At 36.3% G+C, this 20656-nt stretch overlaps 2 protein-coding genes across 2 annotated transcripts in view; one reads left to right on the forward strand and one right to left on the reverse strand.

Annotated features, from left to right (window-relative positions):
- The window catches only part of klhl26 (kelch-like family member 26), a 150479-nt gene that overhangs the window by 41774 nt on the left and 88049 nt on the right, over positions 1-20656 (reverse strand). The window lies entirely within an intron of this gene.
- The window catches only part of LOC133616513 (homer protein homolog 3-like), a 121442-nt gene that overhangs the window by 5782 nt on the left and 95004 nt on the right, over positions 1-20656 (forward strand). Inside the window, exon 2 of the mRNA XM_072914651.1 lies at positions 5850-5895. Coding sequence (XP_072770752.1) covers positions 5873-5895 — 23 coding nt within the window. The 5' untranslated portion in view covers positions 5850-5872. The remainder of the gene's footprint in view (positions 1-5849; positions 5896-20656) is intronic.

Genomic DNA, 20656 nt, shown 5'->3' on the forward strand with positions numbered 1-20656 from the left:
TGAGTCACACTTTATATTGATCATGATACACACAGCACGTCGTGCGTATATCATGACGCTGTCTGGCTAGCCGTGTACAAACAAATAATGATACAGATACAAATACTACAATATGATTGTCAGTACAGATTGGTGTCCTATTGCAGTGTATTGTGAATTACAAACTCAAAAACGCGTTTCTTACTGACTTAAAAACTAGCTTATCCCTTGCCGTAGTTAGCTGTTATGGCAAATAGCGAATCATACCGATGTGCTGAAAAAAAAAAAAGTTTCTCAGTGTTCGCTCTTACAATAACAATGTTACGGAACGTAAATTAAGTATTGTTGACAGTTTTTGAATGCATTTTTAAAGTATTTTAGAGGTAGACTTGATTGCTCACATTAGCTGCATTGCTAGCCACCAAGAACAGGACAATTGTTACATATTACAAAAGCGAAGAAATTTAAAAACTTTTGTCTTTCTGTCTCTCATGATTGTTACCGATGTTCCACTTTAACCTCTATCAAGAAGAGTCCTATTAATCTACTTGTTAATCTCATGTTAATATTTGCTTACTTTCTTCTGTAACGTGGCTATGTCTACACTTCTTAAACTTTACAATGCACTTATTCCTTGGTGTTGTTTAATTCCAGGTTAGTGGTTAGCTTAGCTATTAGCATGACTGCTCCTGGCCTGCTCTTGGTGTGTAACATGTTTAGCCTCATCCTTCAGTGGTAATAGTATTTCATCAAATACAAACAAATGCAGTTTATTTGCCGTAGTAATAGAGGTGATTATCATTAGCTTAGGGGAGTGGTTCCACATTGTGTCTGGAGGTACATAATTAGCTTCTAGCTCATCAGCTGCAGGACTAAAACTAAAAATAGGACCAGTGTTTGTGATTCAATCCGTGTATTATTCGTTCATTTGTTTTTAACTGTTTGTTGTGATCGGCATTGAAAGACATTGATTGGCAATGGCAATCAGGTACTTTTGTAACAAAACTTATTCGTGAGGATTATGAGACAATTTTAATCTAAATGGGAATATATGAACATCCTAACAGTCTGCATTCTAATGATAGCCGACCTTATACAGTTAGTGATGTTTTTTTATGCTTGTTTGCTCTCATTAAATCTGCAGTGAGTAGTAATCAGTGATGAAGAAAAGAAAAAGCAAACCTGATGCGTTTTTTAAATTAATGCGCCGCGTATGCTTAAAATTATTAAAATACATGCGGAAATATTAAATGCTATTATAAATGTGTTTGTTACTACATTACATATATACTTATATCATGTAAATAAAACCTCAATGGAGGTGTTTGAATGTTTTTAAAGACTTTGTAGGCAGAATTGAATGTCTCCCATAGGCTCAATTGTAAGCAGACTTTTGATCGCATTTATTTAATATTTACAATGCATTTAAAAAAAAAAAGATTGTGAACAATAGGCATATTTCCAAAATAAAGTGCAGTTTACCTTTAAACAATTGGATTTTATTGTAATATAAACATTAGGTACACGAATCGGTTGTTTAACAAAGGTCGCCCAGGTCTTGCACTCCTGGTAGTAAAAAAAAAAAAAGTTTTGTTCCAAGAACTTGGAGCATTTCTCTCATGCAGTTATTTTTGGGTTGGTGTGTGTTTTTAGCATTTGCAAAATATTTCTTTCACATTTGTTTTTGATCTTGCCGTGTTTATGTTAGGGCTGACTAACGATTAATTGACAATTATTTTAATAGTAGACTAGCAATAATTTTAACGGTAATTTATCTTTATTTAACCAAGTATATTACTACAGAGAAAAATAAATAAACAGAATTAGGGTACAAAAGGTCCTGTAAAAATGATATTTGGTGCAAAAAGTATTTCTTAAATCTCATACAGAACATGAACAACCCTGGGGGTCTATCCATTAAAATTTTATGAAGCGACTCATCGACAATAAAAAATATTTGTGGAATATTTTTTATAATCAACATTTTTAATTTTGTCGTCTAAATGCAGTCTGAGTTTTTACGAATGCAGTATTTTTTCAATTGCTGGGTTTCCCTGTTGCATTTTTTTTTTCTGGCAGTGATATTCGACCTAGTAATTTTGAGGGGCCATATTCTTGAGAACCAGCGTCCTCTACGGTGGACATTTGAATTTGGTGTCTTTATTTTACTTTATTTTATTTCACAGGAGCACTGTGCTGTTTTTTAAGGACCATCTACAAAAAAGCTAGTTAATGTCATCTCTATGACAGTACTCTGGAATACACTGTAAAACGTGATTTTTTTTTCACAAGTTTTCCAACTGAACTCTCAAGCCACCAGTTAAATAGCCCAAATTATGAATAAGAGAGGACATAAAATCAAACTTTGAGGAACACCATTAGTATAACTAAATAAGTTGAACAAATTACTACTGACTGCATCTGAAGTAAACAAGCTACAGCAACACTTTCGTTGCATAACATTACAAAAGCAAATTTGTAACTGCCAAAAAGAAGAGTATCTAAACGTAGAGCCTTGAGGAACGCCTCAGTAATGTAATTTACAAGTTTGGAGCCTAGTGTTCAATGTTTGCTAGCAAGGTTAAAATGTCAATGCAAGGATCTGCCAACATGTTTACGGTGGTCCAAGTGCCTCTATAAAATATAAGCCTCCTAGTGTTTTTAGGAATTGCTCCAAGTTTTGAAATGAACTCGGGGCCGGTATGGTGTCATTCCCAGGCCAGATTTGGCCCCCAGGCCAACAGTTGAATACAGTAGGCCCGTTTTATGATTTTTGTGTGCCATATGGGTTTAAATAATTTCTGTCTAGAGTGTTTGGTGCCGCATTTGACCGCTGAAGGTTTGTTTTGTTTAAAATGCACTAGACCAACTTAATATTCAATGGCTGAGACACAGGCAGAGGTCATTGGCTTGTCGTTTACAGCGACTCCTATTTCCTGTTCTCCATTCCTCAATTTCCATGACACACACTCTCACACTACGGTACATGGCTGCCTGCTTGCTGCAAAGTGGATACTGGGTGTATTTGCATTGAGAAACTCAAGCTGTGCACTGTCTCTTCAGCTGTAGAGTGTATGTTTGGTTTGGATTATGCATGGTGCCAGTGCCAATAGTTTGGTTCAAACACTCCGTCAACTCCATGTGTACAAAACAAGCTTCCTCTTGGACAATTCCTCATGTTAGCACAATTGCACAATTTCATCGCAACTTCAACTTTATTTGCCATTCTGATTTTCACCAATATAAATGGTTTAAAAGTAATATTTGATGTTGTCAAGTCAGACCTTCATTAAATAAAACAGACTGAACCCATTGGCCCTCTTCCATCATGCCCGTCCACAAACATTAGACACATTACCAGATAATTCACATCCACTGGCATTTGTGAATGTCACCTTGCGTCCCAACAAGGCAAATGTCAGCCAGCACTGACATTTAGCTGATAAATCAGTGTGATTATTTCACTCAAAGTCCTCTTCTGTGCCTGCAGCTGATAAAGGAGATGATTTACAGTATATTTTGATACCTTGCATATGCAGATGCTCGAGTCTATTGCAACAGATGTGGGATAAAAAACTGAAACACTTAACAATATAGGAAAGGTTTTAGGTAACAGTTTTTCAACTACTATATGAATAAAGAATGTAAGCACTGTATAACAAATATTAGTAGTAGTGCTGTGAAATGATTATTTATTTTATTCTTTTGAATTTGGACTATGCATGATTAATCAAAGGTTATTCCTTGCATGCATAGTTAGAATCAACTTAAGACCCCAATATTTGAACATAAATGCAATTTTATTGTTGGAATGTCATACAGGAGCCTTTTTATTAATATTTGACTTGAATGTACGTCATTAATTTGCTCAAAACTTGCCAACAGTTTCATCTAAAGTCCAGTCAGGGTTTATTTTGATGTGAAATTTGTAAGCCAGCACAACAGTCAGCGTCTCCTCACTCATCGTTGCGCTGATGTTTTTATTGACCTGATTACTGACCTTATAACAAACCACATCACCTTTCAGGTAACCATTATTATGATTTGGGATCAAAATAAATTGTGTGATTAGACTGCATATAAACATAATTAATGTGATATTTTTGTGATTTCACATGAGTTAACTTGTTATTTTTGCGTCTTACAAGACTCACAGGGATTAAAAAATATTAATGATGTTTCCTGGACTCCATGTAAGTGTGTGACTCTTAAGATAGCGTAAACATTGTATGCCACTATATTGATGGACCAACGTGTTATGTGTGACAAAGTCAACTGTGGTATGTAACTGAGTTACGATACCATCTATTGCACAATGTTGGAACCACATGCTTCACAGAAAGTCCCAATATTATGTATTTGTGAGTGAAATAGAACATGCCGCATCAAAAAGAAGGAAAAAAAGCCTAATCCTACTCTGGCAGTCCAAATTTTATTGTGGCAGGGCTCCAAAAATAAATAAACATATGGTAAACATTGCTGTGCACTCACCTTGAGGTTGGGCCTGTGTAAAATGAAATAGTAGTCCCATTAGGCTACTGTTTATTTACCTGCATCAGTGTAGATTTGGGCCTATTTTGAAAGGTGTAGAGGCTTGTATACAAGCTATTATGAAAAAATACTGAAATTTGATGGAGTAGATTTCTACACTCTTAGAAAAAATAATTTTCTAATGATTTAAACCATTTATCATCATCAAAGTCTACTGTTCGATCGCACTTCCTTCTACACTCACACAAATGTAAAGTAGAGAAGATTGGAGGCACATCATGTCTTTACATCTAAAGTGGTCCACCAATTAAACATTAATCCAAGAAAGACCATGTTGGACTTGATAGTGCATCGATAAGTAATGTATTTGATTGACATTAACGAGTGCTGTATTGCTGTGATCGGGATGCTAATGATTTATCACTAGGCTCAAGCTTGTTTGCCCTCCATGTGCAATACAGCAATTGTCGAATGCGCTCAAGAAAATACTTAAATACACACGGAAATCTTTGAAGTTATTTTTTTAATAACTAAAAGAGACTGTCAGAAAACCCACTATTTTGCATATTTTGTGTTTCTTATGCATCACTGATAGTATTTTAATTTTAATATTGTATCTGTTTTAATAGCTAAGCTTGTATTGTTTTAAATATTGGGTTGTACTGTAGCACTATTAAGATTGATTTAAATGGAAAGTACGTAAAAATTGAGATCTATTTTCAGTACTTCTGCCGGACTTTGTAGCGTCCTGGTCTGTACAACGGTCTTCGAACGCACCGTAAAAACACCTCTGTCTCGTATTCCGATCACACAGTACTAAGAGCACAGCTTGTAGGTTCAATGTGCACAATTGAATAGCTAAATTACTCAGACAGCAATGTGTTTATATACGTTTAGATTATCGGGTTTTGTCGTTTCTTAATGACAAAAACGTAATGTCTCCTGTTTTTATGTTAGCATTCAAGCTTCAAAGCCGGCACCAGTCAGTCCGTGAGTTTATAAAAGTGCAGTTATTAAACATGGTTTTTCGATCATTTTAATTTAAAATGGTAATATTAACCGTCGGGAGTTTTACGGTGGTTATCAATATTACCATTTAATGTTACATCCCTAAGGACAACACAAATATATTTTAAAGAGACTGTTTTGCGTGTGACTATTGGAACATAATGATTGCAATCCACATTGTACAATTTCCAGACTGACTTTTAAATTCCACTATATTTTTTAATATACTACGCTATATATTTTTTATTCTTCCATCTGAGCTGAACACCTGTTTTAAAATGTCATTCTTGGATTAGCATTCAGTTCGATTGAATGCAATTACACCTGACAATCTCAACTTCTTTCACCTTTTTCTTCTGGTTCTGCTGCAGAGGAGTTGTCAACCGGCTATAAAATGTACCCGCTACACAGAGAGAGGTACAAACACACCCCTGTTCCCAACTGTGTCACGGCCCTGTACGGCAGGGATGGGCAACAAGTGATCTGTAATGATCCCACACTGTTATTAGCTCATTTTGACTGTGATATCAGGCGATTAAGAGCATCACATTGTGCTTATTGATGGTGTCTACCATCAAAGATAAGCACAGAGTCTATTCATAATTGATCAGTTACTGTGAATATAGAAGATGTTTGGATTTGTTCATTTTCAGAACATTGCTGAGTCTTATAAAGTGTAGCAAACAGCATCTTTGTGTCTCTAGTTTTGGTGAGACTCCAAATCAACACCAGGCTTTTTCTGGCACCAATTGGGGATCAACGTGCCCATCCCTGCTAATTAAGCAGTTATCGCTCTTCATCCCCATCTTAATCTTGCTCCTCAGTGGAAAGTGTCCATGTATGTTGGAAATCATGCTGTCATGCTGTCAGTAGATCTTCCTCTTATCATATTGTCCTGTCACTCACCGGGTATTTTTATATATTGTGTGCTAAATGTGGTTGTTGGTCATTTCAAATGTCTTTTGTAACATTCTGCACAAAAACATTTTTGTAAAGTTTGTGTTTTATTTAAAAGACATGTTTTTACAATGGTATGGTTTCCTGTTCCAAAATGTCAAAATAAAACCGAATCATACGAAAACCAAAGCGATTTTTCTTTCTGTCATAAATGACGTAAATCATAGTAATCTTTAATCTTAAATTTTAAATCCAATAATTAGACAATTGTTCTGTCTCCTCTCTGTTTTTTACAACTTTGTAAAGACGTTAGTACTGTAGATGTTCTTATTTGCTTCTCAAATCTGACACTGAAAAAGTAAACCATTTAATTTTAGCGGAAGTGCAAACATTCTCTTCATGAGACTAAATATGGTTGTGTTTTTTTCTCCACCATGGCCGATTTTGTTGTTGTTGTCAAGTGAAAACATTTGATAAAAAGTACACTGCACCTTCTGCAAGAAAACCTTAGAACATTGGGCCTGAAGGCATTATGGCTGTCAGGATGTTAGCCTATATTACTTTCCAGACAAATATTAGTTTACAATAGAGAGGTTTCTGGTGTTTTTAGTTAAACATTTTGTTTTCCAATGTAAAAGAGCTGCAAATTAATTCATATTCAATACAATAGTTACAATTAACTCTGGACCTTTGATTTTCCTTCATGTCTTAGTATTTATTTTTGTCAGTGACTAATAAAAAGGATAATTGGGGAAAAAAAGGATAAATGAACGGGGGTGTTCAAATCAATTCACATCCAAATCCCAATTTTTTTTAAATTCCCATTCTAAATCGATTCATAATTTTTTTTAAATTGATTAAAACCGTTTTTACCTTTTTTTTAAAGATACATTTTTGGATTAAAAACATATTCTCAATTACTTTGTAAATTATTTTCCAATTTTATGTTAAACTGGATTTGGGTTGGAGTTGTGGTTTCTCTATTTTCTTTTATTAGATTGATGAACATCCTTTGATTTTTGTAAATACATAAAAAAATAATTGTTTTAAAGGGCTTTTTTTAGGCCAACACTGCGCGTACAAGTCGTACGTCAGCAGCAAAGAGGAGCTTTTGCAACTTGTTATAAAAAGGTTTTATTATAACTTATATACCAAATAATATATTACGAGAATTGCGTTGAATTGAGAATGAATTCTGAATTCATTCGCCTCTCATTATTGATGAACCTGCGATGAGGTGGCGACTTGTCCAGGGTTTACCCCGCCTTCCACCCGAATGCAGCTCGGATAGGCTCCAGCACCCCCCGTGACCCAGAGAGGGACAAGCGGTAGAAAATGGATGGATAATGAACACATTTGTCTCTTTATTGAAGACTCGCGTTGGCAACAAATGCGATGGGAGTAGGGCTGCATCGATTAATCAATTAATTAGATTAATTTGATTAGAAAAAAGCTTTGATGTATATTCTATCGCTTTGATCAATCGTTAAATGAGTGTGACTATTAAAATTGAGAAAATCTGGACCGCATGGAGTACTTGGGACTTTAAATACGCTGACATAGTTTCCGCAGAGCTGCTGCAAAGAGGGCACATAACACTAGTGGATAGCGAATGATAAACAACACATCTCTTTTCAATTTTTGTGTATTTCCAGTATGACTGATCTAATACTGTTGTTAGTGTGCAGAAGCGTTACCACGGTGACGTAGAACCTATGGAAATTGCCGAAGCAGAATATTTAAAATCTAAATGACCGACTGAATTTGTGACGTTTTGTGATGTTTAGACGGTATTTCCACATACTTTGTGAATTGTAGATGCAATTGGATATGGTGTAATGGTTACACTGAAATATAATTAAGCATACAAATTCAACTTGTTTTCATATTCTACTGGTACTTTAATTTCCCTTGCCTGTCTTTATTAAGAAGAACACCGCTTATTTTTGGCGAAATGTGCAAGTGCTGGCACATCAGCTTGCGGTATTAAAGTGTGTTTCATTTTGTTTGAAGCCAATATTTACGTGCAGTACCAAAGGTTTGAAGTCATTACTTACAATAGTACGCTTCTCTTGTTTTCTGGTCTGCTCGATAGTGTAGGGAGGTCTACATCTTCACCACTTTAGTCATCATTTTTGCGCTTCACAAACTTCTGTATGACTTTAGCTCCAGACTTCTTCTGTTGGTTTGATCTTGTCATTACTCCCACAATTGGTGGAAAAGTATTACAATTGAGTACCGCTGCGGTCCATATGGACCTCAGCCGAGAAACTGTTGTTTTTTGGAGGCCCTCTGGGGAGCGCTTGTGGCCCAACAATAGGCCCTATGGTAAATAAACGCTGTTTTGCGCCATGTGAAATGTGTTTCATTGAGGGAAGTGATTACCGTATTTTTCGGACTATAAGTTTTTTTTCATAGTTTGGCCTGGCTCCATTGCGACTTATATATGTTTTTTTTCTTTTTTATTATGCATTTTCGGCAGGTGCGACTTATACTCCGAAAAATACGGTATATGCAAGTTCTGGCTAGGTTTTCTGAAATCCACTATTTAACTTATTATTCTATCCATTTATTTAACTAACACTTGTGATTAATTTGTTAGCTGTGTAGCACTTGATATCTAGAGAGGTATCCGAGCTCACTTAACACTTAACCCTTTCCCCTTACCTGACAGAGAAATAAGACACAACGGGCAAAACCAAAGATCAAGGGCCAAGACAAGGGGGAAGAGGGAGTATTCGATTTGGGCCTATGTCCCCAATGGTCACTTGATTTTGTGCAAAAGGGTTTGTTTGTTACGTACAATGTTTGGCCGTACATCAATAACCGCGACGGTAAAACTTATATTGAATGAAATGAAAAGTAGTGGCTACCAAGACCAAAGTACCACTGTATGGGTTTGTGATGAGGCAAAAATACTGAGTCCTCGACATCCGTGACTATATTGTCCCGAGAGTCAGCGTCCTCTGCAGTGGACATTGTACATAACAGGGCAACTCTTTCCCCGAAATGTGTAACTCTGACAAAGGTTTTAGACCAAAACTGGTTCTCAGAAGTTTGTAAGTCTGTAAATGTACACAACTTGTTCCAGTCTTGCAGCCCAGTTCAAATCAGCTTACAGGAGTGGTGCTTCTTTCCGCAAAACAATTATGTCAATAAATTATTCCAGGATGAGATGGCCTATTGTTTACTCTACTTATCGATCTAAATGGGCTATAATGTATGTGACAGACTAAACAATTGCCCAATCACCTTCTAGTCGTTTTTCCCCTAAACACCTGCACCTTTTCAAATAGATTGTCACCTCTTCATCAGATTGGTTTGTGAACCCATTCATCTGACATGTCATGTTGGGCAAAGTCACCCTGTGATCATTCATCTACTTAATGACCATATTGAGTGGTCATGAGTGGAGGATTTCTGCCCACATCCCATCTCATATATTGCTGATATTTTGTGTCACAGTCAATGTGCCTCATCATCATAATTTGGGATTCATGATCAGTTAATTGGCATCATAATAACCCCTAAAACTCACAGTACACACTGGGTCCTCACACTGCTCTGAAAGCCTAACCGGCATCACAGTGGGGAAGCAATTTTGAGAAGAAAGTTGTCAGTTTTCCTATGTTAGTGCTTGACCTTCACATAAGTGCTGCTGTTTCACACGCATGGAGTGTTTTGCTGTCCTTGTCTGGGTAGAGTTCTGGTGATTTTACTGTGCTTCCTTTACTGAGTGTTAAAGAAAACAGTACATACAGAAAGTATTGACAGCTCTTCACTTTTTCCACATTTTTTAATGTTAGTCTTATTTCAAAATGGAATACATTAATTTTTGTCCCCAGAATTCTAAAGACAATAAATACCACAATAACAATGTGAAATAATATATATTTAATTGTTTTTAAATGTATTTAATAGTTTTTAATTTTTAATTTTATTTTTATGTATGTAAATTTATTAAAAATAAAAAATAAAAATCACATGTTAAAGTACCCATGATTGTCACACACACTTGGTGGCGAAATTATTCTCTGCATTTGACCCATCACCCTTGATCACCCCCTGGGAGGTGAGGTGAGCAGTGAGCAGCAGCGGTTGCCGTGCCCGGGAATCATTTTTGGTGATTTAACCCCCAATTCCAACCCTTGATGCTGAGTGCCAAGCAGGGAGGTAATGGGTCCCATTTTTATAGTCTTTGGTGTGACTCGGCCGGGGTTTGAACTCACGACCTACCGATCTCAGGGCGGACACTCTAACCACAAGTACATAAGTAGTCACAGCATATGCTTAATACTTTGTTGATGCACCTTTGGCAGCAATATACAGATACATCCTGGATAAAAACCAACCCTTCTCATCCAACCTGATGGAGCTTGAGAAGTGATGCAAAGAGAAATGGGCAAAACTGCCCAATGATAGGTGTGCCAAGCTTGTGGCATCATATTAAAAATACTTGAGGCTGTAATTGCTGCCAAAGGTGCATTAACAAAATTATTGCCCAAAAGTTGTGAATACTTATGTACACGTGATTTGTTTACTCTTAGTTTGAATTAAAAAAAAAAAGTTTACATTATCATTTTGGGATATTGTGTGTAGAGTTTTTAGGACAAAAATGAATTGATTCCATTCTGGAAGTAAGGCTGTCACATAAGATATGGACAATGTGAAGCGCTGTGAATACTTTCTGTATGCACTGTATACATTTTAGTTTGACTGCAAGTAGGCTGTTTGGCTGACTCAGTGGGAAAATCTTCTTTGCTGTGCTATTTTGTAAGTATGTTGCTGCACGTTCAAAGGAGGAAAAGATATGAAGAGCAATCCACTTGAAACAAAACCTTCCAAAAAAAAAAAAAATCACTCCCAAAACTGAAAGTCCCCATTGAATGTGTCTGTGTCATCTCAATGCACAGATGGTGAAAATAATACAAACAAACAAGGCTTTAATATAGATTTTAGTTTGGAAGCAAAATTCAGGACACGCTATCTTACATATTGTATCTGACAGTTTGATCTGCGGCCAGAAATGGTACTGCAATCACAGTCAAAAGTCTGTAGTCCCCTTCCTCTCTCCCTGACTGAGTTGCCAGATACGCAGCCAAATCCAGCTCGATCGACTGGGCTTCTCCAAGGAACTTCAAACTTCCACTGCCTCTTACTAGGGGTTGAGGTGCTGGGACCATAATAGCGTTTTGTCAATAACAAATCTCTAACCAACACATTTTAAACAAAAATTAGGCTATTTTCAGGAAGAAGTACATCATGCCTGCGTACAATATCACAACAAATAGCAATCACATGGTTATTGTCAGTACTATCAGAAAACAAAGACTAAAACAAACTACAACCAACGCTAGCAATGGTTATACTGGTGAAAATAAGTAGAGCATGCTTAGCTGTCTCCATACGTTTCACATTGCCATGATGACAGCCGTGCTAATGTTGGAACCCATTTCCTCAGCGTATTAGCATATTGAGAATTAAATAGGCACTGACACTACCCATATCCACATAGGTTTTATTTGTCGAAAATATATTTTGCCCTGTCAGTTCAAATACACATACACATTAACGACATAGGCTCGTTAGCCTATATGTCGATGTGTCATTGACCAGGCTAGCATGCTAAGCATTACACTAAGAGCTATACACCATCACACTAAGCATTCGTTGCACGAACATACTAGCTTTGTTAGACAAGATCATAGACTGTATTGGACAATATAGTTTACATATGTAACGTCCATTTCCATTTACTACAAGTAATAAGAAAACGTAAATGCCCGACTTACCTATCAAGGAGGTAATTAGCAAGTTTGGCGTCAGATGAAAATCGTCTCCATCTTTCAAAGGCATCCTCGATACAAATTCTCCTTTTGTTCCTGGCTTGTCATGAATAAGTTGAGTATTGTAATGACGCCTTTTAGTAGATTTACTAAGGTCTGACATGTTTAGTAACTTTACCAGTGGCAGTAGCCAGACGAAGAGGGCAGTGCGTATCTGGCAACCTGGATGTGACACACTCACAGACTTTCTAATTGGTCAAACGGTAAAGGGCGGGACATCGAAATGAAACCAATAACAAGATTTCGGGGCTGCAAATCTAATTTTGAAATGAGCATATCCAGGCTGAACTACTGTTATCACTTATAGAGGTATTCGAAAATAACATGATTTATTAATGCCTTTTGACATATCAGGGCCATTTAATGATGACTTGACATGAAATTAACATAGGTGGTAATTTGAAAAATAATACAGGAATAATAATATAGCTTGTTGTCATCCTGGGCCTTTAACCATACTGATATATGACAATTACATCATCTTATGGTCAAAGTGTACAATTGTCTACTGGACTCCACATTGTTTACTTAGGTAAAATAGTTATTTTCAATTATTCAATGAAAACAATCAAAAAGATATTCCGGTCTGCTGTAAAAAAAAACAGACCTTTTTTTTATTTTGGGTTCCTAAAAAAGGATTTCAGTGTTTCTGTTAGTGCTGTGCGTTAATGTAAATATCAAATATAGATCCAGATTTACATATACAATATATATATATCTATATATATATATATATATATATATATATATATAGATATATATATATTAAAAAAAAGAAGCTATTTTTACTTATCATTTCTCCTTTTTTAATAAAACACGACAATTACACCATCTTATAGTCATAGTGTATAATTTTCTACTGAACTCCTCATTGTTTACTTAAGTAAAGTATTTGCCTTCAATTCAATAAAAACAATCAAAAATATATTTCCGTCTGCTGGAATCTTATCTTCTTAAGATGCTGCACTTTAGCTTAAACCTCCTCTACTGAGAAGCTCGCCTCTCACTTTAAAACCCCTTGATACAAAGTACTGTAGATCATGATATATTCCTGATGTTTTTTCCTCAGTATACCATCCATCATATCTTTATAAACCACTCAAAATGTTTTTTGCCTTTTAGTCAATATGACAACATTAAACATTTAGTATTGTCTGCATGTACGATGATGCAGCGTAGATTGGTGATGATGATAGTCTTGATTTGTTTCCAAGCCACTCGGCTTTCCCAACATCGCTGTCACTTTCTATGAGATGTGATTTTCATTGCAGTGGAAGTAATGAAGCATCATCAAAGATGCGCAAGCAGTAATTCAAAACAGAGCATGAAAGGCTGCAGCGTTGGAGTGGAGTTTCTCTCTGATATCTTCACGGGAAATAAAATAGCACTGTTTGCTTTCCAGTGCTTTAGGACAGCCTTAATAGCTTACAAGTACTAAATTCCTGATCCAAAAGAGGAGTTATTTTCTCATTTTATTTGATTAAGACAATAAAGTACTTTATATTGTATGAATATAAAGGTAGGTTGCAACATGCATACACAGCAGACGCCTCTCCACAAGGGCCTCATTTACACTGGGGACCAATAATTTCGCCACACCTCGTGTGTGTGTGTGTGACAATAATTGGTTCTTTAACTTTTTTTTTTTTAATAGATTTTTTTGTCCTCAAATGAAACAGATCTGATATTTTTTGCCAGTATAAAAGCTCCAAAGGGCTTCAAATCTGACCTTTTCACATCCTATTTGGGCAGTATCAGGAGTTAGTCCGAATTTGTTTGGAATGTGATATTTTTAAATGTGACTGCAGCCCAATGTGACCTGTTTGTGTCAAAGTAGTAGTATCAGTGACTTCCTTGTTCTTTTACGGAATCCGGTCAACTTCCTTTGTTTTCACTTTATCGAACTGCGCATGCGAGTGACACTGGGGCCACATTGGGGCCTTTGCGTGTTTACTGTATATTGGAGTCTGATAATGATCCCGTTTTAATAGCAATCCAAACAGTCATCTGAAAAATATCAAATTTCGGAAAAATCAGATTTGGTCCACTTTGGCCTGCAGTATAAACGTATTCTAGGATACGGTTGTTTTATCTGTTCTGCATTTCATCAGGTCCCTCATAATGTATGTACACTCACGTCCCCCATTCATCTGATAGCTGCATAATAATTAATTTATCATGAGGGTGGAGTGTCGCTAACAGCCTGGGGCTTGTGTGTTTTCTCTGGTGTCATTCGAACGCGAATGTCCATTAAAGGAAATAGGAAACTTCCACCTTGCTCCTCCATCCTCTGTGGAAGAGTATCAAACAAATGTTTTCTCAAGGCCAAACTTGATAAGTTTCTTTGAGGCAGCAAATGGTTGTAAAACACCAGACAGATGTATCCATCAGTGGTAACTCCCCCATGCTGCCACAGCAAATTCAAAGAACCAGACACGAGTCATACAAAGTGGGAGGTTTGAACTATACTTAAGGACTCCCTCTGGTTCACCTGCTGGCCTCTTTGCACTCCAATGCTTTCTGAGCTTTCTTTCCTGTTTCACTCGCTTTTCTACAGATCCTAGCGAAAGTGTGTTTGATGGTCTATTTTAAAAGAATAATGATTGCTGAAGGAACACAAGCCTTGCTCAACATGACCAGTAAAAATTATTTGATTACTGACCACTGACTTTTACTGATATAATATCACAGAGATAGGGCTAGGCGATAAAACAATATCATAGTATATCGCAAAACAACTTTTCCGCCATAGAAATATGAGGCACTTTCGATATATTCAGTATAATTAATTTGTCCATGTTTTAACATACAGTACGTAAAAATAGGCAGCTAAAGACGTTAGCAACAACAACCCCAACGCACACACAGAGATAATGTGACCTGGTGAACAGGAGATCTCAATCTGTCACTTGGTCAAGTGAAGTGTGTGACATGGAATAGGCTGAACTTTATCTAACAAATAGTGTCAGTGTGGGGATGTTTCGATCAAGGTCTTATGCTGCCGATTCTGATACCGATTATCCATGAGTGACATCGGTCGATAACAATGCTGATCACATGTAGGCCTATTAATTGTACCATTTTTAATTTATTTATGGTAAGTGCTGGTGACAGTTTAACAATATTAACACAATATTTAAACTAGTTCTTTATTCTCTTTTACTACACACAATTGTTTGGGCAAACAAAAGTAAAAACTATTTAAAGTCCATTGGTTTTTGTACTCAAAGTCCTCCCTTGTCCAGAGAATTATTCCCTGAATTTGTAAACATTAACAAAAACGACAACAAATTATTTTGAGAAAATAAAAATATCGATCTGATTCCTCTAGTATTCATCATAAACTGATACTACCCTGAATATTGATTCCACCAATTTATGGATGATCCGATTTGGTTCTCCTCTTACAGCCGCTCTATTCTGCCTATAAAGCCCTTAAAAAAACATCCAAACGCCTCCATTAATGTTTTAAAGTCTATATTTACACTGCAGGCCAAAGTGGCCCAAATCAGATTTTTTTTAGATCTGATTTTTTCCAGCTGACTATTTACGCTGCAAGTAAAATGGGATTTTTATCAGACTCTAATGTAAACGCGCACAGGCCCCAATGTGGCCTCGACGTCACTTGCATGCGCACTTCAATAACGTGAAAATGAAGGAAATTGACCGGGAGGAAGTCGCTACTACTACAAAATCAAATAATAGTCGCAACGCCTGAAAAATGTGTAGTTTTTTTTGTGAAAATAAATGAAAGTAATAAAATGTATGAATGGATGTAGAGGTAAATATATTTGGGAGGGTTGTAATCTTTTTATGGCTGTTTAGTAGAGGAGACACAGACAACAGCGTGGATCTACAGGAGCTTTCCAATCGGATTCAAGACTACCTCCTGATGTGGTCTGAATCTGATGCCAAAAGATCAGATTTGAAGCACTTTGGAGCGTTTAGACTGGCAAAAAAATTAGATCTGTGTCATTTGAGGGCAAAAAAAATCAGATTTGACGTGCAGTGTAAACGGGACCATATACTGTACATGCTGTAAGTATATATGTAATGTAGTAACAGGCACATTTATAATGACATTTAATATTTTCGTATTTTGATCATTTTAAAGCATACCCGGCGCATTCATTTAAAAAAAACGCGTCACGGCGTTCGTTTTTTTTTTATAACATCACTGATTTTACTCACTGCAGGCTTCATGAGAGCAAACAAACAAATCATCACTTACTGTACAATGTCTGCTGTCATTTGGATGCAGACTGCTGGAATGTTCATATATTCCTATTTAAATGAAGAATGACTGCGAATCCTCGTGAAGAAAAGGGAGGTGGAGCCAAGCGTCTTTTCATGTCGTTCTCGCCATTTCCGAGTCTAATTTGGCTGTCAAAGTGTACCAACTTGTCGGACTACAACTTCAGCCTTTTTCTGTCCAGGTGAGACGCATGATTTATGATCTACTATAAACTTCCAGGGAGCAGGGAAGCGAGGAAACAGCTGACCACTCGATAATGTAAATATTACACACATAGTTTCTCTGTATTGGTGCTTATAATAACAATATCACTAATACTGGGTTAATATTCAAGCCACAAAATGTAAATTAAGTATTTTTGGCGCTTTTTGGATGTTTTTTTAATTGGATTTTATGGGCGGAATAGAGGACCTCCACTGTTAGCACACTTTTATTTACGATTATTTACAAGTTAGAATGCATATCGTCATGTCTTTCATAATGATTGTGAGTGATAGGCAAAATTTTTTAAAACTGCAGTGCCCTATAACTAAAATGAAAATAAAATTGAAAATACAGCTTCACAACTTTAGTCATAATTTCTGCGCTTAAGAAACGTCTGTATGACTTTAGCTCCAGATTTCTTCTGTTTGTTTGAGATTTTCATTACTGACACAGGTGGTGGAAAAATGTATTACAATTGAGTACCACTGTGGCACATACGGAAACTGATACTTTTGGGGACACTATAGGAGGTGCTCGCAGCCTAACAATGGGCTCTGGCCCTATGGTTAAGAAACACTGCTTTAAAGTACATTCACCAGTATAACTTCAGTTGTGCACAGTAGGTTGTATTCAGTCATGTGACTTTCGAACGAAAGTAAACGAAGTGGTGGTCAACCAAACCAACATGGCTACTGTGAAGCAGAAAACGTGCAAACTGAGTACAGGCTTAGATCTTACTGCTAAAAGCAGATACGAGCAAAAAAAAATCTAACTATGCAATGGAATTGATCCCTATACGTTATCAAAACAACAGTTGTCGAATGATCTGAAGGATTATCTGTCGGTGGACTATCTGGTGCCCTAGATGTCATTCTACACGCCAAAACAAATGAAAGCTTGTAAAAGCATAGAGACCTACAACTTCTTTGTGTGTGGCTGGGTCAAGGAAATTGGTATTAAAACCTGCGACGCTAGCGAACCACAGCCAGGGATGTAATAAAATCCAGAAAGGTTAACGTTAAACTTTTAGTTCAAACACTTAAAGTTAAGCACAGACGCTTGACTCTCTCCAGGTCTGCCATCTAATGATGAACTCACTTCTAAGGCCAACAAAATACAATTTGACTATCAAAGAATGAAATAACAAACAGTGTTGTATCTCTCGGACACTTCCGAGAACTGTAAGAAAGTGCTTTCCGATTGGCTGATCAAAAATGTATTCGTCAAAGTCTCTTTGAACCCTTTTAATTACCAATGTCCCTTGTTTCTTTACAAACACTTTGAAATAACCACATTAATATAATCACATCAATACTATTGTTGTATTAATATTTTAATGGGTTATTAAGTCTAATATAGTTTATTTTTCTTCTTCAAAACCTAGTAGTAACTTGGATAACACATGTATGTTCCTTCCTTCATAATTAGGTCCATACTTACTGTATTTACCGTTAAAAATATATTTTATTTTAGGTGTCACTCCACTATTCCACCTGAGCGCATGTTACTTGTATCGTATAAATAGGTAATAATTAATGAATTAATTGATAACGATAATAATAATATAGACATAAAAATAACATTTTTAAAATAATATTGGCAGTGTGTAAATATAACAGTCAGATGCTGTACATAAAGCCTGATGTTAAATTTGTCTGAAACAGTTGTATGTTCTTCTTACATCTATCATGTCCAACCCCTAGCAAAAAAATTAATATTTAAACAGAAAATAACCTTTTGATGTCTTCATTTCTCACTTACTAGCAAAGAACATTCAAGCAAAACAAAATTAGTGATTTCATCAACTGTTATGGAAAAAAAACTGCTGTGATATGATTTTTTCCCCTATTTCCCAGTTCTACATAGAGATAATTGACAATGAAACCAAAGGCTGTTTGGCGTTTCGGAGAGTCATAGAATGTTGCTTTTGACAATAATCCTGCTTGACACCAATATTCACAATTATGCATAGGCACACACAACAATGTGTAATCAATCGGTTGCAACTAAACAATCCATTTATCAGGCATTGACCTTAATTCGTAACAAATTACATGCACTAAAGCAAAACAGTCGGATTCCTGAAATACTTTGATCCCTTCTGTGAAGTCTCCGTTTACATGCATTATGTGTAAATTTTGATTGTTAGACAAAATGCTGTGTGTTTCCGAAACGCAAGGGGGTGATTGTTGTCATTTCTGCTTATTTAGCAAAGTGTTTAGTGGAAAATAATGCTACATGCCGATAGCTGTTGTCACTACCCAATTTACGCATGCGCCAACAGTCAGCAACTTCTGTTTCCTACTTGACGGCAGTTTCCCCAAAATTATCAACTGCTAATCCCAAATAAACACAATTACACTTGAATTGGAATAACTTTTATCCATCCACATCCTTCAATAATCGAATTTGCAAATGCCGATTTCATCTTAGCTTTGACTCTTGGTGACATATTGGTGGTGACATTGCTGTAACCAAATTAGCTTGCATTTTACGCTAATATTTTCAAAAGGTCCGCTTTTCAATCATATTTTCCACCAAGTATTAAAGGGGTTCTCTTCCTTTTTCTTTATCATCTTGTGCGGGGCAGACTGGCTCGTACATGGACATATATACATGCATCCTCCGCTCTTGACATTTCTAATACAAAGTAGCGTATAGTTCGAACTTATATCTGTCAGTAGACTTGCAATGGAAGCGCTAAAAACTACAACAAAGATAGCGGGGAGAAGACACTGTTGGAGTGGAGCCACATGAATAAGACCGCCCACAAAATGACGGTCAGAAAGCGGCTTGAAAACTGTCTGTAAAACATAATCCATGTAAAATGTTGACCAAAGAACCACCGTTATATGTATGTATGACATGGAAAAAAGGAAGTGTTTTAAATGTAGAAAAAAAAAAATTATAATATGACTCATTTTACGGGGAATCAATGATGACATTTTTTTTTAAAACTTATAAATAGGCCCTTTTCCACCAAGTTCCTGGAACCTGTAGACCTCTGTGGTTTTTCTTTCTACCAAATTTCACAGTTCAGGGTAGTTTATACAGAGCAAACTGATGACTCATGGATCTTGAGTGGTACAGTATATTTCTACTTTGATATCATGTAAATAAACAGACAATATTAGGTCACAAAAGTGTAAGTAAATAAAATATAAAGCAATAAGATACAAAACGATATGATTTAAAAACAAATTTAACAATAAAAGTCAGGCTTTTGTCCACAATGTCCAACAAACAAAAAAACATCCTTCAGTAAAATATGAATTAATGAGGGTCTGGCGAGTCAGTATGGTTAATTTCAGTTGTAAATAACAATATTTAAATAGTAAACGTCAGTGTTTATCTCATGGCGACAACACAATCACATCAGATTTAGCTTTAGCCTGTTACTATTAGTTTTCGGTTCACCCGGATTGAAAATGTCATGTCACTGACAACGTTTACATGTAACAAAGTAAATAGTTCATATTTGATGTGATTTACCTTCGTTCCACTCGTTTCCTGCCCCCTCTTTTTCACATTTATCTTCAAATGACGATGTTCCGGTCCCTGTGACCACCTGGAGTCGCATCTATGCGAAGTCCGGTTGAATACTTAATATTCTATTGTAAATACGTTTTAATAAGCCTGTCCATTTCTTGTGGCTTAGCGAATTGAAACAAAGTTTGTTAAAATTCATTAACAGCATTAAACTGCATATAGTTTAAAGACTACGGCTGAGTAAAAACACTGCAAGATAGTTCCACTAATTAGGGTTTTTTTCAGCACACATATGCCACTCAAACATTCCTGCAAGTCGAAAGTTTGTTTCGTTCTTCTAATATAAATACACAAGGAATAAGAAATACACAAGTTCTCCCCGCATACTCTAATTGTGGCTGAATTTTCAAATACAACTGTGTTCAACCTATCAGCGTTTGACAGCGCAGCCCGCACCTCAAAAGGTTCTTCAATAACTTTTCCAAGT

The sequence above is a fragment of the Nerophis lumbriciformis genome, linkage group LG14 (genome assembly GCF_033978685.3).
Source record: "Nerophis lumbriciformis linkage group LG14, RoL_Nlum_v2.1, whole genome shotgun sequence".
Lineage (NCBI taxonomy): Eukaryota > Metazoa > Chordata > Actinopteri > Syngnathiformes > Syngnathidae > Nerophis > Nerophis lumbriciformis.